Raw genomic sequence first — 27,220 nt, forward strand, 5'->3', positions numbered from 1 at the left:
TGTCGACTGTTTCAGCGTCTTTTTGGCGGGCTCTCCAGCCACCGCCATTTTGGAACCCGACCTTTTTGAGGATTTATGGGTTTTTTTGATGAGCAACGGGGTTTTAGACTGGGTTGATGCCAAGGCCCCCGAGCTATGCGCCTGAGGCGACTTTTTTTGGAGTAGAAGAAGGCGCTGCCAAAACATCTTCATAAATAGCAGCCGTCAAACGGAGTTCTCGATTTCTCCGGGTTTGTTCGGAGAAGGAGTGGCAAATACTACAGGAGGAGGGAACATGCGCCTCACCCAAACAGAGTAAACACAGATTGTGCGCATCTTGTGAGGGCAATTTTGCCTTGCACTTCTCACAGTTTAAAGGTCTTTTTCCCCTTAGGGGAATCCATAGCCAGAATAAAGTCCGCTACTTACAAATTCGCGGTTACTTCAGAGCAGAATCGTTAAGCAGTCCGGGTCAGTCACAGTATAGCAGTCCAATCAAGCACGAAGTAGTAGAACATTGAAGAAATGAGGAACTAAACGAGGAGCCGCAGAAACCGGGAACCGATTTCCACGGCGGTCGCAAAGGAACTGAAGTGCCTGCTCTTCCTCCCGCCTTAAATAGCCACGTGGTCACGTGGGGTGGGGCGCAGGCACCGAAGAGGAGCTGTAGAACTCGACACCAAGAGGCTTCCGCGCATGCGCAAAACCCATTCTAATGGATTCAATGGATCACGAACCAGATCCAGCCATTCCAGGTGATGGAGAAGGCTGGCTTCTGCCAGCTGCTCCTACTGCTTGCCCGACTATAATTTCCCCTCACGTACCACCTTCAGCAGGCGGGTGGTGCTCTTCCTGTACCAGGCATGCAGGGAAGCCATGTTGGAGCTGCTGTACGCAGCAGCGCCAAACACCAGCGTGCACTTCACAGCTCATATCTGGACTAGCAGCAGTGGGCTTAATGCTGTTTTCCAATCCCTCATGATGCATTGGTGGGGACAGGAGAGTGAGGGGACATCTGTTGGTGGTCTGGCCAGCTCCTCCCATGAGGCAAAGCAAAGGTGAGCTCCAATGCATGTGAAGGTGCTGGACACTAACCACATGGCATAGGAGCTGGTGGCCGAGGATCACCAGGTGGGGGGGATAGCTGTCTGGACAACCAAACCTTTGCCAAGGGTTCGTGGTGAACGACAATGCAGTGAATTAGTGAAGGCAGCCAAGCAGCTTAATTTTGTATCCATCAGTTGTGTAGCACACTCTGAACTTGGTTATGAGGGATACATTTGGCCATTCTGGGGCTAAGCCAGGCAAGACATCCCTGCTAGAGCACCAGGCTGCTGCTAACATGGCTGCTCTTGTGGGCAGGCACCACAGAATTGCAGCTTATTTCCACCAGAGCAAAAAGGGTAGGTGGATGCTCAAGGAGAGGCAACTTGAGCTGTCGACTTGAACATCTGAATCGTCAGGATGTTCTGACCCGATGGAACTCCACCATTCTCTTGCTCTGGCACCTACAGGAACAAGAGCTGGTCATCCACGGCCTGGCAAGCAGGCGTGGCTTAGAAGTGTGCGACCTATCCAACCAGAAATGGGCACTAATTTCCAAGGTTGTCTGGACACTCGAGCCATTCTTTGTTGCCACTAACAGTTTGTGTGCTGAGATAGCAACACTGAGCCAGGCTTTGCCCATCGCTCTTCTCCTCGAGAAGAGGATGGGTGAGCTTAAATCCATGATGACCATTAGAGAAGCAATCGCCTTGGGCAGGTCAGCCAAGGACTTGAGTGGTGGATTGGCTGAGAACACCCTTGGGTGCATCAACAGTGCATGCTTTGTCCTGCCTATGTGACCCAAGGATGAAGGGCAAAGCTGTCACCCCTAACCAGATAGAGGGCTATCCTGGTTGCAGAGGTTATGTGAGCCAAGGAAAGGAGCCCGCGGCACAACGAGGAGGCAGATGCTGGAGTGCCTACTGCTAGTGTGTAGTCCACCCCAGCAGTAGCACCACCACCACTTCCCAGTCCAGCAGCTTGGTGTTTCTGGTAGGGCCAGGGGAGCCGGCACTTCCGCCTCCGAGATCTACCCGGTGATTCATGGAGGGCTTCCTTGACACTTTGCCAGGGGTACAGGAGCAGCCCACCAAGCCGTGCCCTGCAGTAACTGCAGGACCTAGTGGCAGGCCAAGAGATGGTGCCAATCCAGTTTTGGGCAATGCATCGCCAGGTCTGGCTGGACTTGGCAGTGATTGCCAGAGAAGATGAGAAAAAAGAATTCTTCTCATGGTAAGAGTCTGGAGGGAGGGAAGGGTGTGTGTGTGTGTGTGTGTGTGTGTGTGTGTGTGTGTGTGTGTGAGAGAGAGAGAGAGAGAGAGAGAGAGAGAGAGAGAGAGAGACAGAGACCGACCAACCATTGGTCCATCTAGCTCAGTACTGTCTGCACCAGGAAAGAGTATCGAGTGCTCTGTCCTTCTGTCTCTCTGTGGAAGACGGCATGGAAGCAAGGAAGGTTTGATTTTGTGGTTCTCTTTTCTCAGCACCAACTATAATATGCTGCGCTATGGCTGCTATTAGGGATCTGCACAGAACGAGTTTCAAGGCCCTTTAAGCGCCTCTAAACTGGTTCGAACGACCGGCGGTTCCAAGGCCAGGGGGTTGTCTTTAAGAGCGGGGGAAGATGCACTTACCCCTCCCTTCGCTTTCCCCCCGCCGGCACTCGGTTTTTTGAAAGTCCGTTGGGGCAGCAGCAAACCTCCCTGCCGCCCTTTTGTCCCCTTGACCAGAAGTACCTGGCCGTACACGCGTGCGAGTGCGCCGTGCACGCACCCGAAGCGCACAGGCACTTGCAAGCACACACGTCTGGGTACTTCTGGTCAAGGGGACAATGGGGTGGCAGGGAAGTACACTGCTGCCATGACAGACTTTCAAAAAAACCGAGCGCTAGCGGGGGGGGGGGGGAGAGAAGCAGAGCGAGGGTAAGTGCACCCTCCCCTGCCCTTAAAGACATCCTCCCCCAACCCTTGAATGTCCCCCACCCGGTTCTGTGCACATCCCTAGCTGCTATAACTATATGGTTTTGATGGATCTTAGATTGACAAAGGTAGAACTTGGGTGCCTGCCTTCCTTTGAATTGTGATTTGTTTTGTTTGTGAGATAGTGCTGAGGTGAGAAATGGACAGTGGCAGCTGTGTGTGAAATATTTCTTGGTGATTGCTGTGATGAGCTCCGTCTGGCCTTGAGATTAACTTGTGCTTCACTCACTACTGTGGTCTGTACTGCAAGGTGTACTCAGCCAAAATGTGGCTGAAGTTGCTCTAGTTGAGCTCATGGCCATGCTTGCTGCTAAGTAAGGGTGCTGCTGTGGCAGCTGTTGCAATGCTAGGAATGCAAGGAGTCATAATTGTCTGTGAGAGAGCAACTTGTGCCTATGATACTGCAGTGCAGGCACTGTGGCCGGCAGTGGCTTCTGGGTCAGTTATCTTTTTTAGCCATTTTTGGACTTTTTAAAATGTGTGCTGTGTTGGGAGTGATAGATTCCCTTTTACTTTGTGCTTCTGCAGTGTTTTTCAAGGCAGCCTTTCAAAATGCATTGCAATATGAAACTGTTCCGGCCATAGGGAACAATGAGGAAACGTGTAACATGCCATTGTTCCCCATGGGTAGCACCTAGGGACACTAAAGTGGGCTGGGTTGTAGGGCTTGATGAGTGCTACCTACTAGAACCAACCTGGTAGGGTGGCAGTATTGTGAAATACAGTGCAAAAACTGGAACAACCCAATACTGCCAAAGGAATGCAAGTAATACAATTAGAACAGCATATGTTTTTTTCACTGTTACAATGTATTTCACTCTTATAGGATGCTTTATCACACAATATAACAAAATATGATAGTGTGAACCAAGTGTAAAATGATAGGTTTTAAACAAGTTTGATATATCTCTGAAGAGAGAATGAAAAATATAAAAAAACAATGGTTTGCCCCAGGCCCCTGCACACTAAACCCCAGGTCCCCATGCAGAAGTCTCTGCTGGGCCCACTGCAGAACCCCCCTGCATCTGCCCAGCACCCCATTTCTCCCACTCCCTGGCCAGGCTCAGCAGGCTCTCCCCCCCCCGCCCCATTTTACCTCAAAAAGCCCACTGTGCAGTGTGGCGGATGGGAAACAGTGGCGGCAAGCTGCTTCCATCTCCCCTCCTAAGTGACTTTATGGGCTCTGCTCTCTGCAGCCCATTCCCGGCTTTCCAGAGGTAAAAATGGGGGCAAAGCCCGCTGTGCCTGGCCAGAGAGGAAAGAGGTGGCAGTGGTGGCCCGGCCAGGCAGAGGGGGAAACGGGGCAATGCTTCCCAGGTTGCGGTCTGGGGGTGATACAAAAAATTGTGCACTGCACATTCATTCTGTGTGTGTGTGTGTGTTATGTGCACACACTGCCTTGATACTGCCACCCAGAACAAAACTCTTTCTGCTCACTAATGGTAAAAATTGGAGGGAACACGGATCATGAAGGTCTATGCTGGATTAAATGATACATTTTGAATATAATAACCTGTCGTCGATTATCTTAGAAGAGTGAAAGACATAAAAACATATACTGTTCTAATTGTATTACTTGCATTCCTATAGCATTCCTTTAGTAGTATCGGGTGCTACTACTCAACACACTCTGGTGTCCCCTAGGAGCTACCCATGGGGAACAATGGAGTGTTTCAAGTTTCCCCATTGTTCCCTATGGCCAGAACACACAAAACATTTTGAGTTTGTTCTGTCAAAGCCAGCTGTTTCGACAGAAGAAACTCAAAAGGTTCCAGCCATCTGCATTTATTTTCAAGCTTGAAACAAAACGCAAAATCCATTTTGTGCACATCCCTAGTTTAAGTGCTCTGTATTAGAAACTGGAAACTGCTGATCAGGATGAGATAATACTGGATCTTTGAATATATTATTATTATATTATATGTGTATTATTATGTATGCCTTAAATTTTGGTCTATGACTGCAAATAAACATGATTGATTGATTGATTGTATCTATATATTTAATTCTCCTGGGTGTGCCTTTCGAACGTGCGTCCCGGCAGCCCAGCTGATTGGCTGGGCTGCGGGGGCACCTGATTGGGTAAGGCGCACCCAGGAGAACAGCGGCGACGGGCCAGGCAGTGGGCGGCCATGGTGGCTGCGGAGCTGAGGCGGCGGTGGCGGGCCCGGGCGGAGCCGTGGGCGGCAGCAGTGGGCCCGGGCAGAGCCGCGGACCTCTGCCGCCGGTGGGCCCGGGCGGAGCCGCATAAACTGAACGGGCAGAGCCGCATCAACAATGAACCACATCAACTCCGGGTGGAGCCGCGGGCCTCTGCTGGCGGTGGGCCCGGGCGGAGCCGCATCAACAATGAACCACATCAATTTCGGGCGGAGCCACGGGCTTCTGCTGGCGGTGGGCCCGGGCAGAGCCGCGGGCCTCTGCTAGCAGTGGGCCTGGACAAGAGGGTGTGGGAGAGGAGGCCGGCCGCAGAGACCAGCAAGGAGCAGCAACAGCACCGGCAGGTGTGGGGGAGAGAGGTAGCCGGCCCCAAAGAGCGCACAGATGCTCTGTGCGGGGTCGGCTTGTTAGAAATAATGCACATGATTTCAGAAAAAATCTAGCTTTTTATAAAGGATTTAATACAAACTATCTGATCAAAACCGGATTGCAGGTTCATTTACCTGTTATTGGCTAAATTTTCTAGACAGCCTTCGATGAACCTCATTCGAATCTGTCTATCGGTAAACCAACATACTAATGAACACAGAAGCTTCTCTGCTTCATTTATCAAACCTTCAGAGAGATGGATCTAGAATAAGTAAGAAAAAGTTATTGACAATTATTATTGCATTTCTTCTGGCAAATAGTCTTGTGTGATATTTATATTTAACTTACTGCATCTTCATCCTGGACCAGATCCCACAAAAGTGTATTTCCCTTCTTGCAAACATTATCCAAGTTAATATCTGTCACTGCGTTGCTGTTGTACTGGTGCTTATGAACTGCGGGCCCTGAGCAAAAGACAGGTGTTATTAAAAATATAGAATGCGTATCCTGATTTGAATCGACTTTGTCCATGAACAACTATTAATAATTGTTAAAAAGACACAGCCCTACAGATTGAAAACAACTGACTCATGAAAACCATATGGGAGGAAATGACCCAAATACAAACACGTGCAGACTCAATACGTTTACTAAAAGAAGGTCAAATTGTTTCTTTACCACTTTAGAACAAACCTTTTCACTATTTATAACCAACTACTTCAGTGTGAAAACACAAGACATTTCCACCCTCTTTCTTGGCATCGCGATAGTTTTTGACTGATTTCTGATGTACCAACTATTTTTTTAAGCAAATATGTTCAACAAGACAGTATACTAACAGACAAACATTCAAACTCAATTTTGCATTTGAAAAAATCTAACAATAAAAATATATGCTAAAGTACTTTATTTCTGCATTTGCGTGTGAAAATGTGTGGGTAGGAAACAGTTATCCAATTAGGGTATAAAACTGGTTCAGAAGTGAAGCAAAGCAGATGCCCATTGTGAAAAAGTTGTATAATATAATTAAAGACTATTACCCTGATCCAAAGGTCTGTGTTTGCTGTGGTGAGCACAAAAGAACAGAGAGGAAGAGAGAGCACGTGTTCCCTCTCTTTTCAATTCAACTGAGGGGACAGTTCTATGTGTGCCTTCATGTGTATGCTTCAAGCTGGCATCTTCCATTAACGTAAATTTGAGAAGCAAAGCTCTGTGTGCACTCTGGAGACTCTTGAGTACTCAAAAGTTCACTGGGCAGGGTCACACTGGCTACAGTTCAGTCCATAGTTTATCATCTATAACAGGGCTGCTCAGCTTTGGCCCTCCTGCAGATGTTGGCCTACAATTCCCATAATCCCTGACTATTGGCCACTGTGGCTGGGGACTATGGGAATCATAGTCCAAAAACAACTGGGGGGGGGGGTGTTGAGCAGGCCTTGCTCTTAGGGGATGGGGCCATACCTCAGTGGAAGAGCATTTGCATGCAGGTCCCAGGTTCCCTCCCTGGCATCTCCAGGTAGGGCTGGGAGAGATTCCTGCCTGGAAACCTTGAAGAGCCACTGCCAGTCTGTGTAGGCAATACAGAGCTAGATGGACCAATGGCCTGAATCAGTAGAAGGCAGCTTCCTAGGTGTGTGTTAAATCCTGAAGGCAGGGGTCTCAACCTTGAGTACCCAGATGCTATTGGACAACAATCCCCATTATCCCCAGCAGGTTGAGCAGGCCTGATCTATACCCACTGGAATATAAGCATGTGTAGATGAATCTTCCATCATAAACACAGGTCTGCGAACTATTCACTGTAAATCGCCCAGAATTACACGTTTTGGGTGGTATAAAATATGTTAAATAACTAAATAGATAATATTCACATATACAGGTTGGATCCCAACTAGTACTTTCATGAAGAAATTCTATTCACTCAAGTGGGGGGAAGATTTTTGCCACCCAAGTCCGCCCCCGCCCCCACACATCTGCTTCCGAGAGTTCCTCAAGCTTCAAGGACATTATTTCTTGGGGGCACACAGAGGGCAGCACAGGACGGGGGACGCACAAAAATCACCCTGCCCTCTTGCATGAACGAAGCTTCTTTCCATGAAGCTACTACATGGGATCCAAGCACGGGTCTGCAGTTAATGGAGAGAAGCAGCACAGTGCTGCCCCCAAAGGTCAAGTTGTCAATAAGACCTTTTCAGTGGGCCTCAGCCAGAGGAGATGATCTACTACCCTCTAAAAGATAACACTAACATAATGCATACATACAAAGGAACTTCAAACCCAGGCACAGTGAAACATCTGACTGACTTTTGGAGGCTTACAGCCCGATCTAATCCAGACTTTAGTTGCTGTCTCTGCCCCACCAAACTAGCAACATTCTTTTCCAGGCAAGGATAACAGCTATACTCACTTCTAACACTCCCACACTATATTTATTTTCCAGTGCAAGCTTCTTCTTAGGATGTATAACCCTTAAGCTGTGACTCATGGACTGTGGTCAGCCTTTTCTAAAAGGCTCTAGAAATGGCACTTCTGCCTAGAATGGTATAATTGTGGGTGCAGAAGACAGCCAGTAGTATTACATAAGCAGCTTGAAGTCAATTCAGATGTGAGCAGGGAGCTTCCATGAGCAATTGCTGACTGGAGGCTATAATATAGCTCCTACACTGTATTATACGCCTAGGTGCATTATGCCACAGGTAGTCGAGCAACCATCAGCCAACAACTCCTGCAGGCCCAATGATTTATAGTCTGCCTCTATAAAAAGGACAGTCTGGCCCCCTACAGAAACTGCAGTTCTGATGTGTTTTCCATTATTCAAATCCTATAGAATTTAAGAGAGAGCAAAGATAAAGGAAAGATCACTTCTTGCCTGTGTGTTCTCTCTCTTTTAAGCCAATGTTTTCCCCTCTGAAACCATTTTACTGTAAGCATGAATTTTCTGAAACCCTATTGGGTTGCCAAGTATTTTACTGGCTCCAGTACTGTGTTTTGAATAGCAGCCTAAACACACAGTAACTGAGCAAGTGAAGCTCTTCCTGATATGGGTATCAGGCTGCCATTAAAGGCACAGGAGCAGGGCTAACAAAAATGGTGGCAAGCCTAGAACCACAATTGTGACTCAACACATAGAAATAGGTTCCTCCAATGGCTATGGAAGGCAAAGGGTAATAAGAACAAGTTCTTCCTTAACCAGAACTAGGATCGCCCATCGGGGCTCCCACTCCTCACTCATTAGATCATGATTCAGCTAACTAGTAAAGTCACTGATATTTATGCATTTCTCTCTGTAGCAGACATGTTATTACTTGGTTCTGTTTTGTTTTCTAGCTCTCACCTTGGCTGAGATGTTCATGATAAATGGAAGCAAGATTTGGAAGGTGTTGCTGTAGGTGAGATGTTAGTTCAGCATGTGAATTAATCTGTACCAGTTCTTCTTCGCACCCAGATTCTTCCCCATCGAAATCCGCCATATTTTTCTCTGATTTTGCACTGACTTGGGAACTGCTACAGCTGACATCGTCAGCACTTAACATATCATCAACCATGTGTCTGCAAGATATGGGCAAACACAAGCTAAGATACATTTAAACATTACTTCAATTTCAATCAGAAATGCTCAAAGGTGGTTATCACAAAACATCAAAAGAATAAAAATCAACATTAAAAAACCACAACAATGAATTGTAACATGCGAAAACATGAGCAGGAAATTCAGATAAAAATCCAACCACATGAATACAGGGAGCCGGATAAAATAAAATCAAACACATGCTGGAGCAGAAGATTCTTCAGATGCCTGTGGTAAATCATCAGGGAGAGGGATCCAGGCAGATCTCCCAGGTAACACAGGTAACACAGCCTGGGTGCTGCAACAGAAAAGGCACTCTCCCATACCTGTGCCAATGCACCTTAGAAGCTAGTGAAATGCACAGCAAGGTCACCCTACCTCACAGATCGGATCGTAACAGAAGCCATGATGAATCACGCGAAGGCCCATCTACTCCAGCATCCTACCTCATGCAGGAGACAACCAGGTGTACTTGGGAAGCCCACAAGCAGAGGGGAAAAGGGAAACTGCCCCAGCACCTGATAGTTTGCGGGGCATGCCACTTCTGATCCTGATGGAAGTGTGCTGTGGGCTAAGGTACACCATCTGAACTTCTTCACAATGTCCCTGGAGCAATGCTAAATCAGGGCAATGTAGGGGAATGAGAACGATGTGCTCAGAGGCAATCTTACCTCTGGACTTCCAGGACAAAGTCCAGCACCTCCACATCCCCTGGTGGCCCCCAAATCCTTTTTAATTTGTCCCAGTGGTGTGGTCACTGTCACAGGTGCTCTTTGCCACAGACCTTGGGGATCTGGTCTTTGGCCTCCTGTCTCGCAGGTGGGGGGGGGCTCCAAATGTTCTGGAGGGCCTCCCCAGAGCCCCACTGCTGTCCCACGCTCACTGCCTGGCTGGTTAATTTTTTTCCCGTCACTGTGTGGCGGGGATGCTAATGGAGACAGGGGCAGCTGGCAGGGTGCGGGTACTCAAGGGGTTAGGGTTAGGGGGAGGGGGAGGCAAGAGCTCCTTCCCGAGCCAGCCTGCTGTCCAAAATGACAGGTTGGGCTGTTTTCAGCCCATTTAGGGGCTCTCTATGCGTGTGTGTGTGCCCATCCCCCTCCACCCCCCAGTCTGTGCTACCATCCCAGCCTCAAAGTAGAGGTTGAAAAAAGTTTGGGAAAAAGCTTTAACTTGCCCCTGACCCCCAGCCCTCTAGCACTGAGCAGCCAAGCATGACCTCTGCTTTAGAGACAGAGGAAGGTATGGGGAAAGAAATATGTGGGGTGAGGATATGTTGAGTTGCGTGTTGAAATGTTTCTGCTAAAGCATATTTGCATAAATTTACCTATTTTATACTCTTACATTCATGTGAGTTCAGTTGCTGTTTGTGTCCTCAATAATCCATGTATTAAAAATTGTGTGTGTGTGTGTGTGTGTGTGTGTGTGTGTAGGGAGGTGATGCTTAACTTGCAGCCGGGGGAGGGGGCGGAGCGGGGGACATGGGGCAAAGGCCTTTATGGCGCCAAATTTACTTAGGTACATTTCTGGATGTGCTAGAACCGAGAGGAATTCCAGGAAGGAATGGCATCAGCAGCAGTCCCCTGACCCATGGCTCTGAAACCTCAATGGTATCCTGAGGGTACCACATTCCATGCTGGGCCTGGCTGTGCAGCTTCTAATGTTGGTGCTCAAGTGTATAATGTATCTGGCACAGAAAAAAATAGTATCCTAAGTATCTCAGATTTCATTTATCGTTTAGCACCTCCCTAATGACCTGGAAAAGCAGAATGACTTATTCAATAAGCAATACTGTGCCTTATAAGCTGTGATTATTTGGCATTATTAATATCCATGTTGCAGAACCTAGCCTTCCTAGGCATGGAACTTGGGTTGCCTTGGCACAGATTTTGTTTTCAGCAGAATATATGATCCCACAAATAACTTACCCTTCATGATGGTGGTGGTGGTGGTGGTGGTGATGGTGGTGATGATGGTGGTGGTGATGCTGTGGACCAATGAACTGTCGACAATTAAATAATTCGTTCCCAATTGCTTCCCCAAGGAAGTCCCCTGTATGCGTTATACAGGAATCTTGAGAGCCTTGTGATATATGAGCTGTACTCATTTCCCCCGCCATATCATGTTCTGTGTCCTCTGTGTGTGAACAGGGGTCTAACATTCTAATTCTATTATCCACTGGTGGCACAGAGTCCGTATTAAAAACATGGTCCTTTCCAGTTCCATTGCTAACACCGCTCCTCTCTGCTGTTCCCTGCGAATCTCCCAAGCAAATACCCGACTGAGATTCCATTTTTCTGCTTCGTAACTCTGTGTTCCGACCATTTTTCTGGGAATTATGACCTCTGTCGTCGTCATCTTCTTCCTCCTCTTCCTTGAGAGCTTCAATATCCGCGATGTCTTCCGACTGTACCTCACTACCTGGGCTCCCTGCAGACTGACTTGCGTGGCTGGAGTTGGCCTCGTTGCTGGATCCCTCGCTGTGGCCACTGCTGCTCCCTGGCCCACTGCTGCCATCCTCACCACTGTTTGCTGTCTCATCAGAACTTCCCTGCATAGATTCCTACAATTTTGTTTAAGGACACACAATCAAGTCTCTTACAAATCAGATCATATGTTGTTCTAACATTTCTTCAAGGAAGTATCTTGGAAAAGGGCATGCATTTTGGGACTTAATCGTTGCTTCTAAATGTCAGTAAAATTAATGTATATATTTACTAACGTATACCTTAATATGTTGTTTTACTAATGATTTGTTAGTTCATTAAAATGGACATATTTTTGGTTGGGTTCACACAATCCAGCAAATCATACTTCACTGGACTGTGAACAAGCCAATGAGTTCATCCCAATGTATACCCAGCAAAGTGCAATGCTTCTTAGTTTTTAAAACCAGTGTCCTGTGACATCCAAGCAGGGAAATGGGATTTATGAGATCTCAACAAACCGAGACAGATATGCACTTGTTGCGTTCTCCGAACTAGGACTGTGTACACGTCAGTCACCCTGTATTTATTAATTTAGACTGGGACCCAAGGAACTATATGACTAGTCCTGCATGCTCAAGGGAAGAGGATCAAATTTATGTTTCTCAACCTCCCACCAGCACATGGCCAACTGTTTTAGCGCCATGCTTACTTAGAAGGAAGTCTGAGTTCAATGGTACTCATACCCAAACAAATGTGCAAACAAGTCTAAAAAAGAGTTTGTGATATAGAATGCAGGGGCTGGAATTTCTGTTCAACAAAAATAGATAGATGGAAGCTGAGGTGTGAGGGAAATCAGCCCAGCCATCTGCACCTGTGCACAAGTACACCATTGCCAGCGGACCCAGTCCACCCAGCTGCCCCGGGGTCAGGGAAGAAGAGGAAAGTGGTCTCTCCCACAATTCCCCACACCCGCTCATCTGACGGACCAGACCCAGAGACTTTTAAACATGAGTGAGTATGGTGTCCCATTGGCCCACCCCACAGCCGTGTGCCCAGCCAGGCTATGGAACATGGGGTGTGGAGATGTCCTCCGGGGTGCACGCAATGCTGAAGAGGGATTATATTATTATTATTTATTTACACAGTCAGACAGGTGTTATTGACTGGTTTGTTTTATCCAGACATCGAGTCCTTCCTAAGGACCTAGGATGGCTGAGTTTTATTGTCAGTGTTGTTGCTGTTATAGATATCGTCACAGAATATAGGCTGTTCCCAGTAAAGCTGCTTTTTGTAATTGGCTGATGGTGATTTCTGTGGCCCCTATGGTGTTGAGGTGCTCATTAATTCGATTTCTATACCGCCCTTCCAAAAATGGCTCAGGGTGGTTTATACAGAGAAATAATAAATAAATAAGATGGATGGATCCCTGTCCCTGTCCCCAAAGGGCTCACAATCTAAAAGAAACATAAGATAGACACCAGCAACAGTCACTGGAAGTACTGTGCTGGGGTGGATAGGGCCAGTTACTCTCCCCCTGCTAAATAAAGAGAATCACCACGTTAAAAGGTGCCTCTTTGCCAAGTTAGCATGGGGATTAGGGGAGAGGGAAGTTTTATTTTTCTTCTATTTTTCAATAGGGATAGTTGGTGGCCCCACTAGAGCAGGGCCCCCTTGAATTCCCTGGTGGTTAGTTAAGTGGCCAGCTCAGATCATGAGCTCGCAGTCCGCAGGTGGGGACAAAGCCTTAATAGGCTCAGGCATATCCCCAATAGACTGGCCCTCTCGTGAGATTGTTAGCCCACTGGGCAGCAAGCTGCTTGCAGTGGCTTAGTGATGGGCCTGACTGGAGTGCTCTCCCATGGTCTCCCCTGGCCATGGTGGGACAGATGCCCCAGCATCCTTTGCCCTGCTCCATGTACATGTACATGTACATTCTGACGAATGTGGATTCTCCCCTCCCACCTCGCAAAGATAGAACGATTCCATCGGGTGTGGGGCCACTTGGCAGGGGGCCGGTGGTGCCATGGCTGGCAGAAGTGGTGCTGGCATCACGGGACATTTGAAGGGCTTTCAATGCACTCCCCCTACCAAGGGTGGGTGGGGCACTCCGAAAATGCACCGTCTCGCTCGGCACAACCCACTAGAGATCGTAGCCAATTACAGCTGACATGGTGATGGCTTGCCCACAGTCTGGCCGCAGAGCTGGCTGGGATCGGACTGAGAGGCTGAGCAGCAGGGAGGGGCTCCCCTCTCCCTCTACTCCAGTTAGGCTAATGGCGGCTAGCTGTACGTCTGCAACGCAAATTGGATTTAGTAATTTTAATTCAGGTTAGTGTTAACTGCTGTTAATGTGTACATTTGAAGCAGACCCTAATGGTGCACAAGTGCAAAAGGCCCCACAACTGTAGAGGCCTATGCATTAATGGGGACTGTTGCACTATTTGGAAGGTGTAGAATTTGGCATTCTAAGAATCAAAACTTTCTTCCATATAAACTTCACAAAAGGCTGGCAATGTCTTAAGAAATTTTCAAAGCCACAGGAAAGCTCACAGCAAGACCTTCAACAGCAAGGGGACTTCAGTGGCCTACCAACAGCTTTTGCCTATATTAACCATCCCTCAAACACAACTCTATTAGCCCATCTATTTGCAATCTTCCTCTTGTTCATTCCATTCTCTCAATCCTTGCAGACCAATTCTTGATTTTGGAAGCAAATGAATAGTCGTTTACACAACTGGGCTTTCCTGATGGTAGATTTTGTTGTTATTGTAATACAGGATGTAGTCCTGGTTTAATCTTTCTCTGCAAAGCATATCGCAACTGAAAAACAATGGTTTGCCCTCTTACTCCAGACCTTGTAAACAGTAAGTACTATGTGTCTGTTTTCAGCAAAAGGTTCTGAGACCACTCAACTGAACCACTTTCATAAGGTGGTTCAAGCAATACTTGTTGATTCATTTATATTTTATGAGCGTTGCCCATGAAATTCAAATGCTAGACTCCTTTGTGGCTACCTGGAATGTTCAGCAAGAAGACCTTCCCTTTTGCAAAACAAGAGCACCTAAGTGGCTGTAACAGCAATGACTGTACAGATCAACTGCGACATCAGAGCAGATCAGACAATGGCATCATAAGGCACAGTTCAAAGCACAAGAAAATACAACCCCTCATCGACAGGACCTTTGTTCCCTATAGGGATGTGCACAGTCCGGACCGGCACCGAGGGGGGGGTCTCCCTTCAAGGGCGGGGGGGGTAGAACTTACCCCTCCCGCCGCTTTCCCCCCTCTGGTGCTGATTTTTTTTTTTGAGTGTGTGGGTCCCGTACCAGTCCGGAGGCCATGTTGGAGGCCTCCGGACTGGTTTCGAGTCGGACTGGACCGGACCGGTCCAGCAGTCCGGCACCGAGGGGGGGTGTCCCTTTAAGGGTGGGGGGGTAGAACTTACCCCTCCTGCCGCTCTTCCCCCTCTGGCGCTGTCGTTTTTAGTGAAGTTTTTGGGGCGGCAGCGTTCTTCGCTGCCGCCCCTGGCCCCGTCATCGCCTGCAAGTCTTTATAAGAGCTGTACGCATGCGTGCGCAGCGGCGCGCGTGTGTGACGTAGGCGGCGCGCGCGCGCACAGCGGCAACAGGCGCGCGCGCTGCTGCGCACGCGTACAGCTCTTATAAAGACTTGCAGGCGACGACGGGGCCAGGGGCGGCCCCAAAAACTTCACTAAAAACGACAGCGCCGGAGGGGGAAGAGTGGCGGGAGGGATAAGTTCTAAACCCCCCCCCCCCGCCCTTAAAGGGACACCCCCCCTCGGTGCCGGTCCGGAACAGTCCGGACCGTGCACATCCATAGTTCCCTAGTGAAGGAAGCATATAGTTCACCTGTTTGGAATTGCCTTTTAAAGTTACTGTGTTAAAATCACAAAAAACCACCTACACCCACTTTACCTCTGTATCTGAAAGTCGCTGCTGAACATGTTTATTTCTGCTCATCAACTGCTCTTCCATTTCAATGTCACTCCCTCCACTCTGATGAGTATCACTGTTGTCACTGCTTTGAGGACTTGCTGCAGGTGACCCTATTTCAAGACATTTTCATGTTACTCAAGAGAAATGCAAAATTAAATCAACGGTTGACATCCATATGAACAAAGAGCAAGTGGAAGAGCATCTTCCATCACATAAGCGCAGGGGGCGGGGGGGGGGGGAACCAGTGATTCTACCCTCCTTTCCCCTGCAGCTGGGGGTTGTGTGACACAGGCAGCTGGGGGGAGGGGGGTCACCAAGATTCTAAGCACACACACACAGCGATGAAACATTTCCCTCCAGCATGTCATTAGTCTGGATGGTGGCCATTCCCAATTTTCAAGGTAGTATCAATGTACATGGTTGAACACACAATCTCCACCACAGCCGATTTTTTACTTCTGTCAACAGCCAGATACGCTACTGCTTTCTGCGCTTAGGCACAAGGGGAGTCTGCTGCTGCTCCCTACCACAAACCTGATTTGCCTTTTCACATGCAACCCTGACCCATTCCCAATACCTCCCCCAAAACCCCAACTTGGCAGGAGCTTGCTCCAAATCCAGTAACCCCTCCACATCACAGCTGCAAGCTACTTTCAGCTCTTGAGATGGGGAAAGACAGAACGAAATATATTGTGCTTGACTAAAGTAGTGTGTGTGGGTGTAATTAAACTCGCAAACTGCCACAAAGTCTTCTTTCAGCCTCTGATTAAGAAAATTTGTGAGCAGAAGGCGATATTCTTGACTTAGAGACTTATTACCTCTAAGGTAATAAGGCAGGTTACCCATGCCTTAGTCACGTCGCGGTTGGATTACTGTAACGCGCTCTACGTGGGGCTGCCCTTGAAGAATATCCAGAAACTGCAGCTAGTGCAAAACGCAGCAGCTAGGGTTTTAGCTGCCCATTGGGAGCACATCACCCCCATTCTGAAAGAGTTGTACTGGCTGCCGGTTCGTTTCCGGGTCCAATTCAAGGTGCTGGTTTTGACCTTTAAAGCCCTTAATGGTTTGGGCCCGGGGTATTTGAGGGACCGCCTGCTCCCAAGGGTTGCAGCCTGCTTGACGAGGACATCTGAGGGGGCCCTGCTCCGGGTGCCAACGATGAGAGAGGCCCGGCTGTCGTGCACTCGGGACAGGGCCTTCTCTGTTGCTGCCCCCAGACTTTGGAATGCTCTCCCAGTGGCCATTTGCTCCTTGGACTCCATCACAGCTTTTAGAAAGCTTGTTAAAACTTGGCTTTTTATCCAGGCTTTTACATAATCGTTTTTACTGCTGATTCTGTGTGTTTTTACCTGTTATATTGTTTTTATGCTTGTATTTTATAGATTTTAAATTTGGTTTGTTTTTATATTTTTTAGCTTAATATTTTTATTGTCTTTTTATTGTATGTTTTAACTTTTGTAAACCACCTTGGGGTTGTCTTTTAACAAAAGGCGGTATATAAATGCAACAATAAATAGATAAATAAGATCATGATCAAGGCTGCCATTCATGCCACAGTGCCTTTCCTCAACAACTTACATGGTGATGGAGCTGCTCTTCGAAGTTCTTCTTCCTCTGAAGAGAAAGGGCAAAAAGAGAAAAATATTCTAAGTATATCAGGCAATATATAAGCAATAGCAAGACAGCAAAGCAGTGGTCAAGAAGCAGTTCAATAAAACAGGATGCTTACCTGTAACTCTTGATCTGGAAGTGATCCGTTGTATTCATAAGGAAATGGGTTCTGCGCCTGTGCAGGGACCTCGCAGGCTGACTAAGCAGCTCCACGCAACACCCCACTCTGCAGGCACGTGCTTCGCTGTGTTCGTTATTAGTGGCGGTTGAGGTTTCTATTCTCCAGTTTCCTGCAGACCGCTGTGATCGACAATCTGTCTAGTATCTCTCGTGTACCAACCTCTGCCTCATTGAAGTCTACTGCCATGGGGATGGCACGGGAGGGTCTTATGAATACAACAGATCACTTCCAGGTCAAGTGATGTGCTAGTGATGTGCACGGACCGCGGAGGCGTGGTTGACACAGGGGTGGTGGGGGTGGGGGTTGTACTCACCCCTCCTGCCGCTTCCCCCCTCTGGTGCTGTAGTTTTCAGCAAAATCTTTGGGGCAGCAGCAGTCCTCCCTGCCACCCCTGCCCCCTTGTTGGTGCCCAAATGCAGAAGTAACACACACGTGCGTGCACGTCACAGTGACGTGCGTGACGTGCGCAGTGGCAGGCGCATGCATGCGTGTTACTTCCGCATTTAGGCACCAACAAGGGGGCAGGGGCGGCAGGGAGGACCGCTGCCGCCCTGAAGATTTTACTCAAAACTACAGCGCCAGAGGGGGAAAAGCGGTGGGAGGGGTGAGTACAACCCCACGCCCTAAAAGCAACACACACACCCATTGACAGTTCGTCGGACCACTGGACCAGCAAACCAGTTCACAGGCCTCCAACATGGCAAGCAACCTGTTTATCTGGATTGTAATCCATTGTAATCATAAGGAAATGGGCGATTAGCCAGCTTTGTCCTCTCGGAGGTGTGTGCAGTAGACCCACAGCCCATGGCAACACTCTCTTCAGTATACTTCTTCCAAAACTCGCTTCCTTTGCCATGCGCAAGTCTATAGCATAGTGTTTAATGAAAGGCTGCTGGGAAGACCATGCAGTCACTGTGCAGATATCCGATATCTGTATGATGGATAGATGGGCTGCCAATGTTGCATACGCTCTGGTAGAATGTGCATGGACAGTCTTTGGCGGAACAACTTTCTGATATCTGTATGCCAACACGATCAACTCCACCAGCCAATGTGCTAGGGGTTGGTGTGATCTAGGGTGACCTTTATTTCTCCTTCTGTACCCTACAAACAGCTTCTTCATCTTCCTTAATGCCCGAGTCCTTTGTAGGTAATACAGGAGGGCTCTACGGACATCCAAAGAATGAAGTGCCCTTTCCAAGGCCAACTGTGGTTCTTGAAAGAAGGTAGGCAAGTTAATTTCTTGATTTAGATGAAAATCAGATATCACCTTTGTGGCCAGAAGTGTGAGTCCAATCTCAAAACCACCTTATGCGGGTAGAATTGAGCATACGGCCTATCCATCCGGAGAGCTTAGCCGTGGTGATTGCAATCAGGAGTACCGCCTTGAGAGTGAGCAAACGGATGGGCACTGTGGCCAGCGGTTCAAAGGGATGTTCAGTTAGTGCTGAGAGCACTAAGGACAAACTCCACTGTTCCATAGGTTTTCTCACTGGCAGACACAGATTGTTTAGTCCCTTCATGAATCTTTTGCTTGGAGAAAACAGCTGCCAAATGAACCTTTATAGACACATTAGCTGACCCATTTAACTTTAAGGCAGTCAAATACAGCAATACTTGCTTCACAGCAGTGCGTAGTGGGCAAAACCCATTGCTACAAGAATAAGTTGCAAAGCATTTTCACTTGCTGCTATAATTTTGCCTAATGAACAAACTCCTATTGTTCAGCAATATATTTTTCAAAACCCAATTTTCTACACCATCATTCGCAACGTTCGTACATCAGGGTATAAAACCGTTTCCCCCTCTCTTTGGAGCAGATCTAGAATAAGAAGGAATCTCTGGAAGCCGCCTCTCGACAACTGCTGGAGAGGTCCGTCTGCAGCTGCCACCGGCTCGTCTGGTGGCCACTCAGGGACGGGCCTTCTCCGCTGCTGCCCCGAGGCTTTGGAATGCGCTCCCTAGTGAAATAAGAGCCTCCCCATCTTTGACAGCTTTTAAAAAGTCTTTTAAAACACATCTCTTCACCCAGGCTTTTAATTAATGTTGTTTTAATGGTGTTAATGCTGTTTTAAAATATTATTTTAAAAATTTTAAATTGTTGTAATGTCTGTGTCCTCCCCCCTCCCCTTTTTGTCTTAACGAATGTTTTACTTTGTTTTTATTCTGTTGTAAACCACCCAGAGACATAAGTTTTGGGCTGCAACATTGTCATTCTGAATTTCCTGGCCCAGATAAAACAATCGAGGCCCCGCAAATCCATGATTGCCCTGATTCCTCCATCCTGCTTTGGGATTTGGAAGCAGCGGGAATAGAACCCAGATATTCTCTTTGCCCACTGCACCGGGTCAATTGCCTGTTTTTCCAACAACATCTTCACTTCTTCTTGAAATACTGCTGTGGCCCTGGTAAACTTCATGCCAGAGAATGGCGGTAGAGCTTTGAACTATCACATATCCTGTCTCTATGATTCATTAAACCCAGTGATCTGATGTTATATTATGCCATGCATGGGCATGGCTTGACAATCTGATGGACGTGTTGGTAACTAACTACAGGACCGATGTTCGGGCCCTGGCAGTGTTGGTAGTTACAAGGCCAATGTCCGAGGCCTTGGCAATTGGTTGAGTGTGCAGTGGGCTTGCTAAGCCATCAAAAAGACTGTTCTGAGTGGTCCTTATTCTGGCGGGCATTCTGACCCTTATTTTTCTGGTTGAATCCCTTAGACTGTTGGTAGGGTCTGTACTGCTTCCTGAAATCTTTCTTGTCCCGATATTTACAGGACCTCTGTCGAGAGTACGGACATCCCCTAGAGGCACCTCTTGACGCAGATGAGGACGCCATGAAGGTTCTAGCCATAAATTTTGACTTCTTTAAAGTCTCCATTGTTAAATCTGTCTCATCATAAAAGAGCCCCTTCCGTCAAAGGCAAGGTTTTCCACACACTCCATGTCTTGCTGTAGAGATGTTGATTGAAGCCAAGCATGGCAACGCAAACTGATGGCTGTAACCATCATTCGTGATTCTGTTTCTGCTAAATGCTTAAAGACACTAAGCTACTGCCTTGTGATGGATGTTGTTCTCTCATAAATCTCATTAAATGTACACTGAAATTCCTCCAGCGCCACAGAAGTCAAATCTTGCAGTAAAGTGTCCCAAAGTAGGTGATTATAGTGGGCCACGCATGCTGCATAATTAGCAATCCAAACAGCCAAACTAGAAGTGCTTCAGATTTTTCTCCCCATCACATCCATCTTTCTGCCCTCCTCATCTGCAGGCGTCGATCCGTGTGCTGTAGAGGCGTAATCTATGACCATCAAATTAGGCACTGGATGGTGTAACAGGTAGGTGTTTCCTTCTTCCTGAACTCTGTATAAGTTTTCCAGACACTTAGATGTGGGGGAAGAGGTTTGGAAGACTTCCCACGCTGTACTGGCAGCCTTGGTGATGGCTGGAATCATAGGCAAAGCTATTGGGTGCAATGATTTGGCCTTTGCCATCATATTGTAAACTGGGCCTGCACCCTCAGTGTCGGGCATGTTCAAATTTATCCCCAGTGCTTCAGCTATTCCTTAATGTGAGCATGGTATGCCTTCAATTCCTCAGTTGGGGATGTCGAAAGGCGTGGAGGAACATTGGAAGGCAGGTCTGACCGGTGACTAGCAATGTCCGAGTCAGACTGCTCAGACTCTGAAGAGTAGGTCTCTTGGTCAGGAGATGATGGCACTTGCTCAGTTGTTGGGGGGCTTGACTTTTTCTTCCTCTTCCCGGTTTTTTTTTTTTTTTTTTGATCCACTGCTATTTGTTGCAGTGTAGGCTCAAGTTGCCATGACTGCAATGGACATGTATGACACGATGTCGTGGTTTGCAATCCAGCAAGTGCACTGGGAGCTTGAGAAGGAGGCTCCAATTGGCATGCGGCTACAGCAAATTGGAAAGCGGGCTCCTGTTGTGCCATTGCAGGTTGCGCTAACGGTACCTGTGGAGCCGCAAGCACTTGCTGAGCTTTCCAGCACAGATAGTCTCCATAATCTTCCGGAAGTGAGTGACAGAAGCCACAGGAATGAACAGGCTGGGCTGTGGGTAAGCACAAGCCTTGGCCAACAAGGTATTGGCTAGATGGCGCCGTCACAGTGATAGGGATCAGTGCACGGGGTAAGATACTCCTGCAGCACCCTAAGTGGTGAAATTGATGGTGTTTTAGGTGGAGGAAGGGGTTCACCGTCCTCCTGTTCCACATCCAGTCCTGCGCTCAAGAAGCCTTGAAAAGTCGATCCTGATGGGAGAGCTAGATGTCGAATCAAGCAGCTCCAACAAGGCATCTAGCTCTCCATCAGGATCGACTTTTCAAGGCTTCTTGTGCGCAGGACTGGACGTGGAACAGGAGGACGATGAACCCCTTCCTCCACCTAAAACACCATCAAATTTTGACTCGGCTTCAGCGTTGGCAGGCAGAGTGCCTCATTGTATAACGCCGCTCTCAGACACAATGCCCTGTTCATTCTGGTCTGTTTAGGAAATGAGCAGCAAACTCTGCATGCCGCCGTATTGTGCTCTTCTCCAAGGCACATCAAACAAGCATCATGGTAATCAGTAGAGAGAAGCTTGGTGCGACATTTAACGCAGCGTTTGAAGGTCTTTTTTACCTCCATCTTCGGAGGTAGACAAGTCCATTTTTATTCTTTAGTTAAAATCGTTCACCGAGATCAAGTCTAATAAACCGTTCCAAATGTAAAACTGGCAAAATAAGTTCGTAAATCTAGCAAACAAGTCAAATCTGTAAACCAAGCCAAAGTCCATTTAACAGTCCATAAATTGATAAAGTAGTTGTCGTTTGTAACTATCCAATGTTTCTGTTTATCCGAGGAGCCACGAGGTATGAATGCTAAGGTGGTCAAACAAAACTGGAGAATAGATGCCCCAACTGCCACTAATAACAAACACAGCAAAGCACATGCCGGCGGAGTGGGGCGTCACGAGGAGCTACTTAGTCAGCTTGCGAAGTCCCTGCACAGGCGCAGAACCCACTTCCTTAAGATTACAACGGATCACAATCCAGACACATATGTTCTTACTGTTACACTTTCAGATTATTTAAGAACAACTTTTGAAATAGTAGATATCAAAATCATTTTATATTTATTAACTGCATTTCTTTGCATCCAAAAGGCCCATGTGGAGCCATTCTACCTAATCACCATAAAGACATTTTTAAAAAAAATCCATGAGAAAACAGGAGCAATCTCAATTTATAAACTGTATGTGAGTCTTTTAGCTGAAAACACCATAAGAAATCTGCAAGAATCAAAACACAGCTCACAAAAATATCCTAAACAATTACTCCCAAAAGATCAGTACAATTAACAAACCTATAAAACCAATCCTAAACTTAAAGTCTACTTCATGACTATTTATGAAACCCACAAAGGAAATACAAACTCACCTTTCTTATTTCCCATTGGTAGGTTTGTACTGAGTAAAGATGCAAATGAGCTCTGTTTGGATAGCTGAGCCTTTGCAGCAAGGGCATTATTCCACAATGCTTTAATGAGCATGGATGCCAAATATAAAGTCTGTGAACAGAGCAGATTGCAAAACAAAACAGAACTTGTTACTTCTGTTATTCAACACATGACAATAAATCTCAAACAAGATAAATTAGTTTTATATAAAAATGATGCCTTCTGCAGTGAAATAGGAAAACTAAGTACATAAACAGATCAAAGTTTACTCTTCTGTCACAAAAGGCAGGGAAAAGAATGTAAGCCCAATTCAATGAATTCAATTCAATTCAATTAGGTATTTAAATGAAATTAAACACTTAAGGATTCATATTACCATTGTAGCAATCACATGCAACACCTTTTTGTTTAACTAGGAATTGTGCAGAAAAACTGCCCAGTGAATAGCACCATTAAAAAGAGACCGATTTAAATTCTTTTGTTTTTACCTGTTCTGTATGTGCACTTGGATGGAGGGTAGAGACTAAATTAAGAAGATGTCTAAGTGGGACGGGATCCAAATTCTTGATCAGTGAAGGAAACAAGTCGTGTATGTAGCGACTACAATGCTTCAACTACAATAAGAAAAACAAAGAGATAAAATGCATCAAGAGAAAATCAAGCAAAAGGATTTTAAAAAAAAAAGAAGAATTGCTTTGTTTGAAACCAGAGTGGCACTTGCCTCTTTTGGATGTGCAAGCTAGCATACATATTAGAAAAAACCAGGGGAAGGCAGGAAAGACCTGAGTACTACTATTTAATTTATTGAGAAACAGTTTCAATTGTTGAGTGTGGCATGAGACAAGTCGCCATCTCTCAACCTAATCTATATTATAGAGTTATGAAAAATAAGATTTACAAGACGTTTGCAATACACAGATACATGCTACAGAAATAAATACTGTAATCAAAACTGAGCTGGAGGGGCACTTTCACAACACAAACTCACCACCACCTTTGACAACTTGAGCACAGGCAGAGCCACAAACAGGGCTAGAAGTATTACATCATTTCCTCTGTACCCAATACCAATTTGAACAGAAAGTAATTTTCTGTCTTCACTCTGAACTGACTTTGAGATGTTATCACATACCCAGTTCTGATTGGCTATGTAGTACTGTGACATCAGCATGCTAGTAACATAACCACTGATTGGCTAGAAAAATCTCAGTCAGATAATGGTGATGTAGATTTTTAAATGACTGTGCCAAAACAGCTGCACAGAAGGGTAGCAAACAGGCACAAAAAACTAAGTCGGGCAAATAGGGAATTTTTGAGGAATATTCTGGGCCCACTGTAAGGCCCTTTTGCACTTAAACATTCACAGTTTTGTTTTTTTTAAATCATATAAAAATAAAAAAGTTTTATTTTTTAAAGACTAGTTATTTTAGGTTCTATAATTGAATTTAAAATAGACCAGATTCCTGTGGTTCATTCTGCAGCACCTGGTAGGCTAATATGTATTCCACATTTTTTTCTGAAGCAAGAAAAGCCTGGCATCACTTTCAGACTGGCATCCCAAAAGAATCTAGTTTTAAAATGATTGGAGTTTTTATGGGTGCAAACCTATTAAGCCTACAACAGGTCTGCCTTTGCATAATTTTGCTTCCTAGGTGCAGAACTATAGGCAGTATGTATTGACCACTGAAAAGGTCAACACGACAACCTTCTGTGTACGACCAGCTTTAAATCACCCCTTCTGGGTGATTTATCTTTGGCAGCAGTCTGTAATACAATAAAAAGAGCTAAGGTATAAATTGGGGGGGGGGGGGTTGCTGGCCCACTGTGCATAAGGAAACACTGTAGCATGCATGCAGAGGCATGCAGTTCTGAATGCCAAGACTTGTGATGAAGGGTTGTTGTTTTTTAGGGGGTGGATGCACTTCTCTATGTTGGACAGGATTCAGAGTTGTGTAAGTGGAAGGAAGCTCACACAAGGGAACTTCCCAGGCTCTTCTTCACCATGGCAGCCTCCTAAAAAGCTGTTCCTGAATGTCAGGGAACCCTCATGGACAGAATGCAATGGGATGCAGAGGATGGCAGGATTGCCAGAAGTTGAGTCGAGCACATTTTATGAGCAGAGCGCTGCTCTTGGAAGGTGCCTCCACCGCATTTTCAACAATTCCTCCCTTCCTTCTTTCTAGAGGGCTCCCCCCAACTATAAGAAGAGGTTTTCCAGAGACTACAAGTGGTTGCTGTAAGGAAGAAGGGGCAGAGAAGTTCACTTACACGAGCCTCCTTCCACTCACACAATTCTTAGTACAACCCATTGTAATTTAGACTTTAAAAGTTTGTGAATGTTATATACATAATTAGCACAGAGTCATTTTCTCATCACCAAAGGAGTACTCATGCAAGTGTTTAAATAAGTGGAAGACCACCAATACTGTAAACAGGTGTTTAAAATGAATTAAAGACACAAGGTTTTGGATATTTTGGTCCATCTCAAAAGTGAACATACCTGTGCTGCAGTCCAAATGCAATCTATGTGCTGTGTACTAAGTCGGCCTTCAGCAGCAAGAAAATTAAGAATCACTTGGCACTGTTTAATAATCTGGAAAATATTAACACAGAATTAACATATCATACCAACTTCACAATAAAGAACATAAAAATCCTACTTTGATTTTCAACTGACCTCAATGTGTAAATTTGGTCCAAAAATATGCTCTACTACATTGTTGTTGATCAGCCAATCTGCAAGCTCTTTTGCAATGGACCTAAAGAAAGGAGAGGAAGCAATATATAAGTAGATTCATGGGTCTATATTGTGCCGATTCCCCTAAACAAGGGACGACTGTTCTGCAGATATTTGCAAATAAAGTTACTTTTCAAATGCAAATGTGCAAATTTCAGACATTTCTTAAAACTATATCTGCTGATTTAAAATCCAACTTTAAAAACATTACAGTTTTGATTACTTCACTTCAAGCCTCTGTTGATATTACCACTGCTAGACTGGGGGTGTTGGAAGGCAAAAACTCTCAATTAGGAGATAAACGTTCGTCTGTTGATTCCGGTCAATAAGAGCCTTCAAGCAAGAGTGTGAACCCTGGAATTAAAATCTCGCTGTTTGAACGTGTGTATTTTGGAGGTCCCAGAACATTTGGGAAAGACTGACTATTAACTTCATTAAAGGAGTTCCTTTGCAAAACATTTTCCCTTCCAGAAGAGTATGATTTGGAAACCCAAAGAGTTTATCTATTCCTCCTTCACCTGCCACCAACAAGACTTATCCATTTATTGTATATATATTTAAAAGGCCAGTTTTTGAATGGTGCTTTAGATACTTTTATTCCAGTCCTGGAGTAGAGACAAGGCTAACAGCCAGTCAGCAGCAAGAGCACTGAAAGCAGACTGAACTTGCCTCTATAAATAATATCTATTTCAATAAACCATTAATATTCCTGATTCTACTCCACTGCCTTGTCCTTGTATACCACAACTCTTTCCTCTAGGTTCAACACTTCCCAGCAGTGTTTTGCATTTATTAAGAGAATAAATTGAGATCCTTCCACGGTTCTCTTGCTGTTGAGAAGTACATAGCTACACTGAATCCTGCAGCAGCAGAGTAATTGTTTTGACTATCTTCTCCTATTCACATTTGAACATCTCTGCCAGTGGGCTCTTATTTTTAGTTGTAATTGGTATCTCTGTGTAACACACTTCAAATTCTTTATATTAAGTCCTGTTTTGCATGTTTTCATCCTGATCGTAACTGCTTCATGCAGAGGGTCAACTGGAGTACGCTGAGAGCCAAGACTCTCAAATGCTAGACTTGGGAGTGCAGATGGGTTTTTTTCTTTGTATTGGTTTTTTAAATCATCATCTGCTTTGTTACGATATTTTCCTTTTCAATTATTGGGTTAACTGGTGTTGGTATTATGTTATGTTTTGCCTATTAATAATTATTTACTGGAGTATTAGCACTCTATTTAAGCTATATTCATTTACTTCTTTATCTTGCACATATTTATCATTTTCTATGAGCCAGTTCAGGCTTTTTTCTGCTGTTTTGGCTTTTTGCTGTGATGTTTTTATTAACTGAGTATGGTGGTTCCAACAGTTACTTGGAATGTCAAGGGTCTATATCAGCCTTTGAAGCTCCACCAGATGTTGGCTAAGTTGGGGAAAATGGCTATTGGGGTTGCTTTTTTAAAAACAAAACAAGAAACCCATATTTTGGAAGTTGATAAATGCCATTGCTTTTGCAATGGACATGGGTGGGCGACATCTATATAAATGGGAATTCTAAGAAGGTGAGGGATGTGGCTAGTTTAATTCACAAATCTTCTAAATAAATTGTTGAACAAGAAATAATAGATGATGAAAGTTCTTTCTTATACTTATTACTAGTATGGGTGGTCCATGTTTGCTGTTAATGAATTTGTATGGTCCATTCACAATTCCCCAGAATTAATACACAGCTGTTTTGAACATTTACAT

General features: G+C 45.8%; 1 protein-coding gene across 5 annotated transcripts in view; it reads right to left on the bottom strand.

The window, feature by feature from the left end:
* The window catches only part of USP34 (ubiquitin specific peptidase 34), a 234,500-nt gene that overhangs the window by 134,684 nt on the left and 72,596 nt on the right, over positions 1 to 27,220 (bottom strand). For all 5 annotated transcript variants that reach the window (XM_053247423.1, XM_053247433.1, XM_053247443.1 and 2 more), the window contains 10 exons: positions 25,413 to 25,494; positions 25,236 to 25,328; positions 23,224 to 23,349; positions 22,717 to 22,846; positions 17,060 to 17,095; positions 15,461 to 15,591; positions 11,025 to 11,659; positions 8,866 to 9,080; positions 5,880 to 5,995; positions 5,666 to 5,793 (listed from right to left, as the gene is read on the bottom strand). In XM_053247423.1, the coding sequence (XP_053103398.1) occupies positions 5,666 to 5,793; positions 5,880 to 5,995; positions 8,866 to 9,080; positions 11,025 to 11,659; positions 15,461 to 15,591; positions 17,060 to 17,095; positions 22,717 to 22,846; positions 23,224 to 23,349; positions 25,236 to 25,328; positions 25,413 to 25,494 (1,692 nt within the window). The remainder of the gene's footprint in view (positions 1 to 5,665; positions 5,794 to 5,879; positions 5,996 to 8,865; positions 9,081 to 11,024; positions 11,660 to 15,460; positions 15,592 to 17,059; positions 17,096 to 22,716; positions 22,847 to 23,223; positions 23,350 to 25,235; positions 25,329 to 25,412; positions 25,495 to 27,220) is intronic.

This window comes from Hemicordylus capensis, chromosome 1, assembly GCF_027244095.1.
Source record: "Hemicordylus capensis ecotype Gifberg chromosome 1, rHemCap1.1.pri, whole genome shotgun sequence".
Lineage (NCBI taxonomy): Eukaryota > Metazoa > Chordata > Lepidosauria > Squamata > Cordylidae > Hemicordylus > Hemicordylus capensis.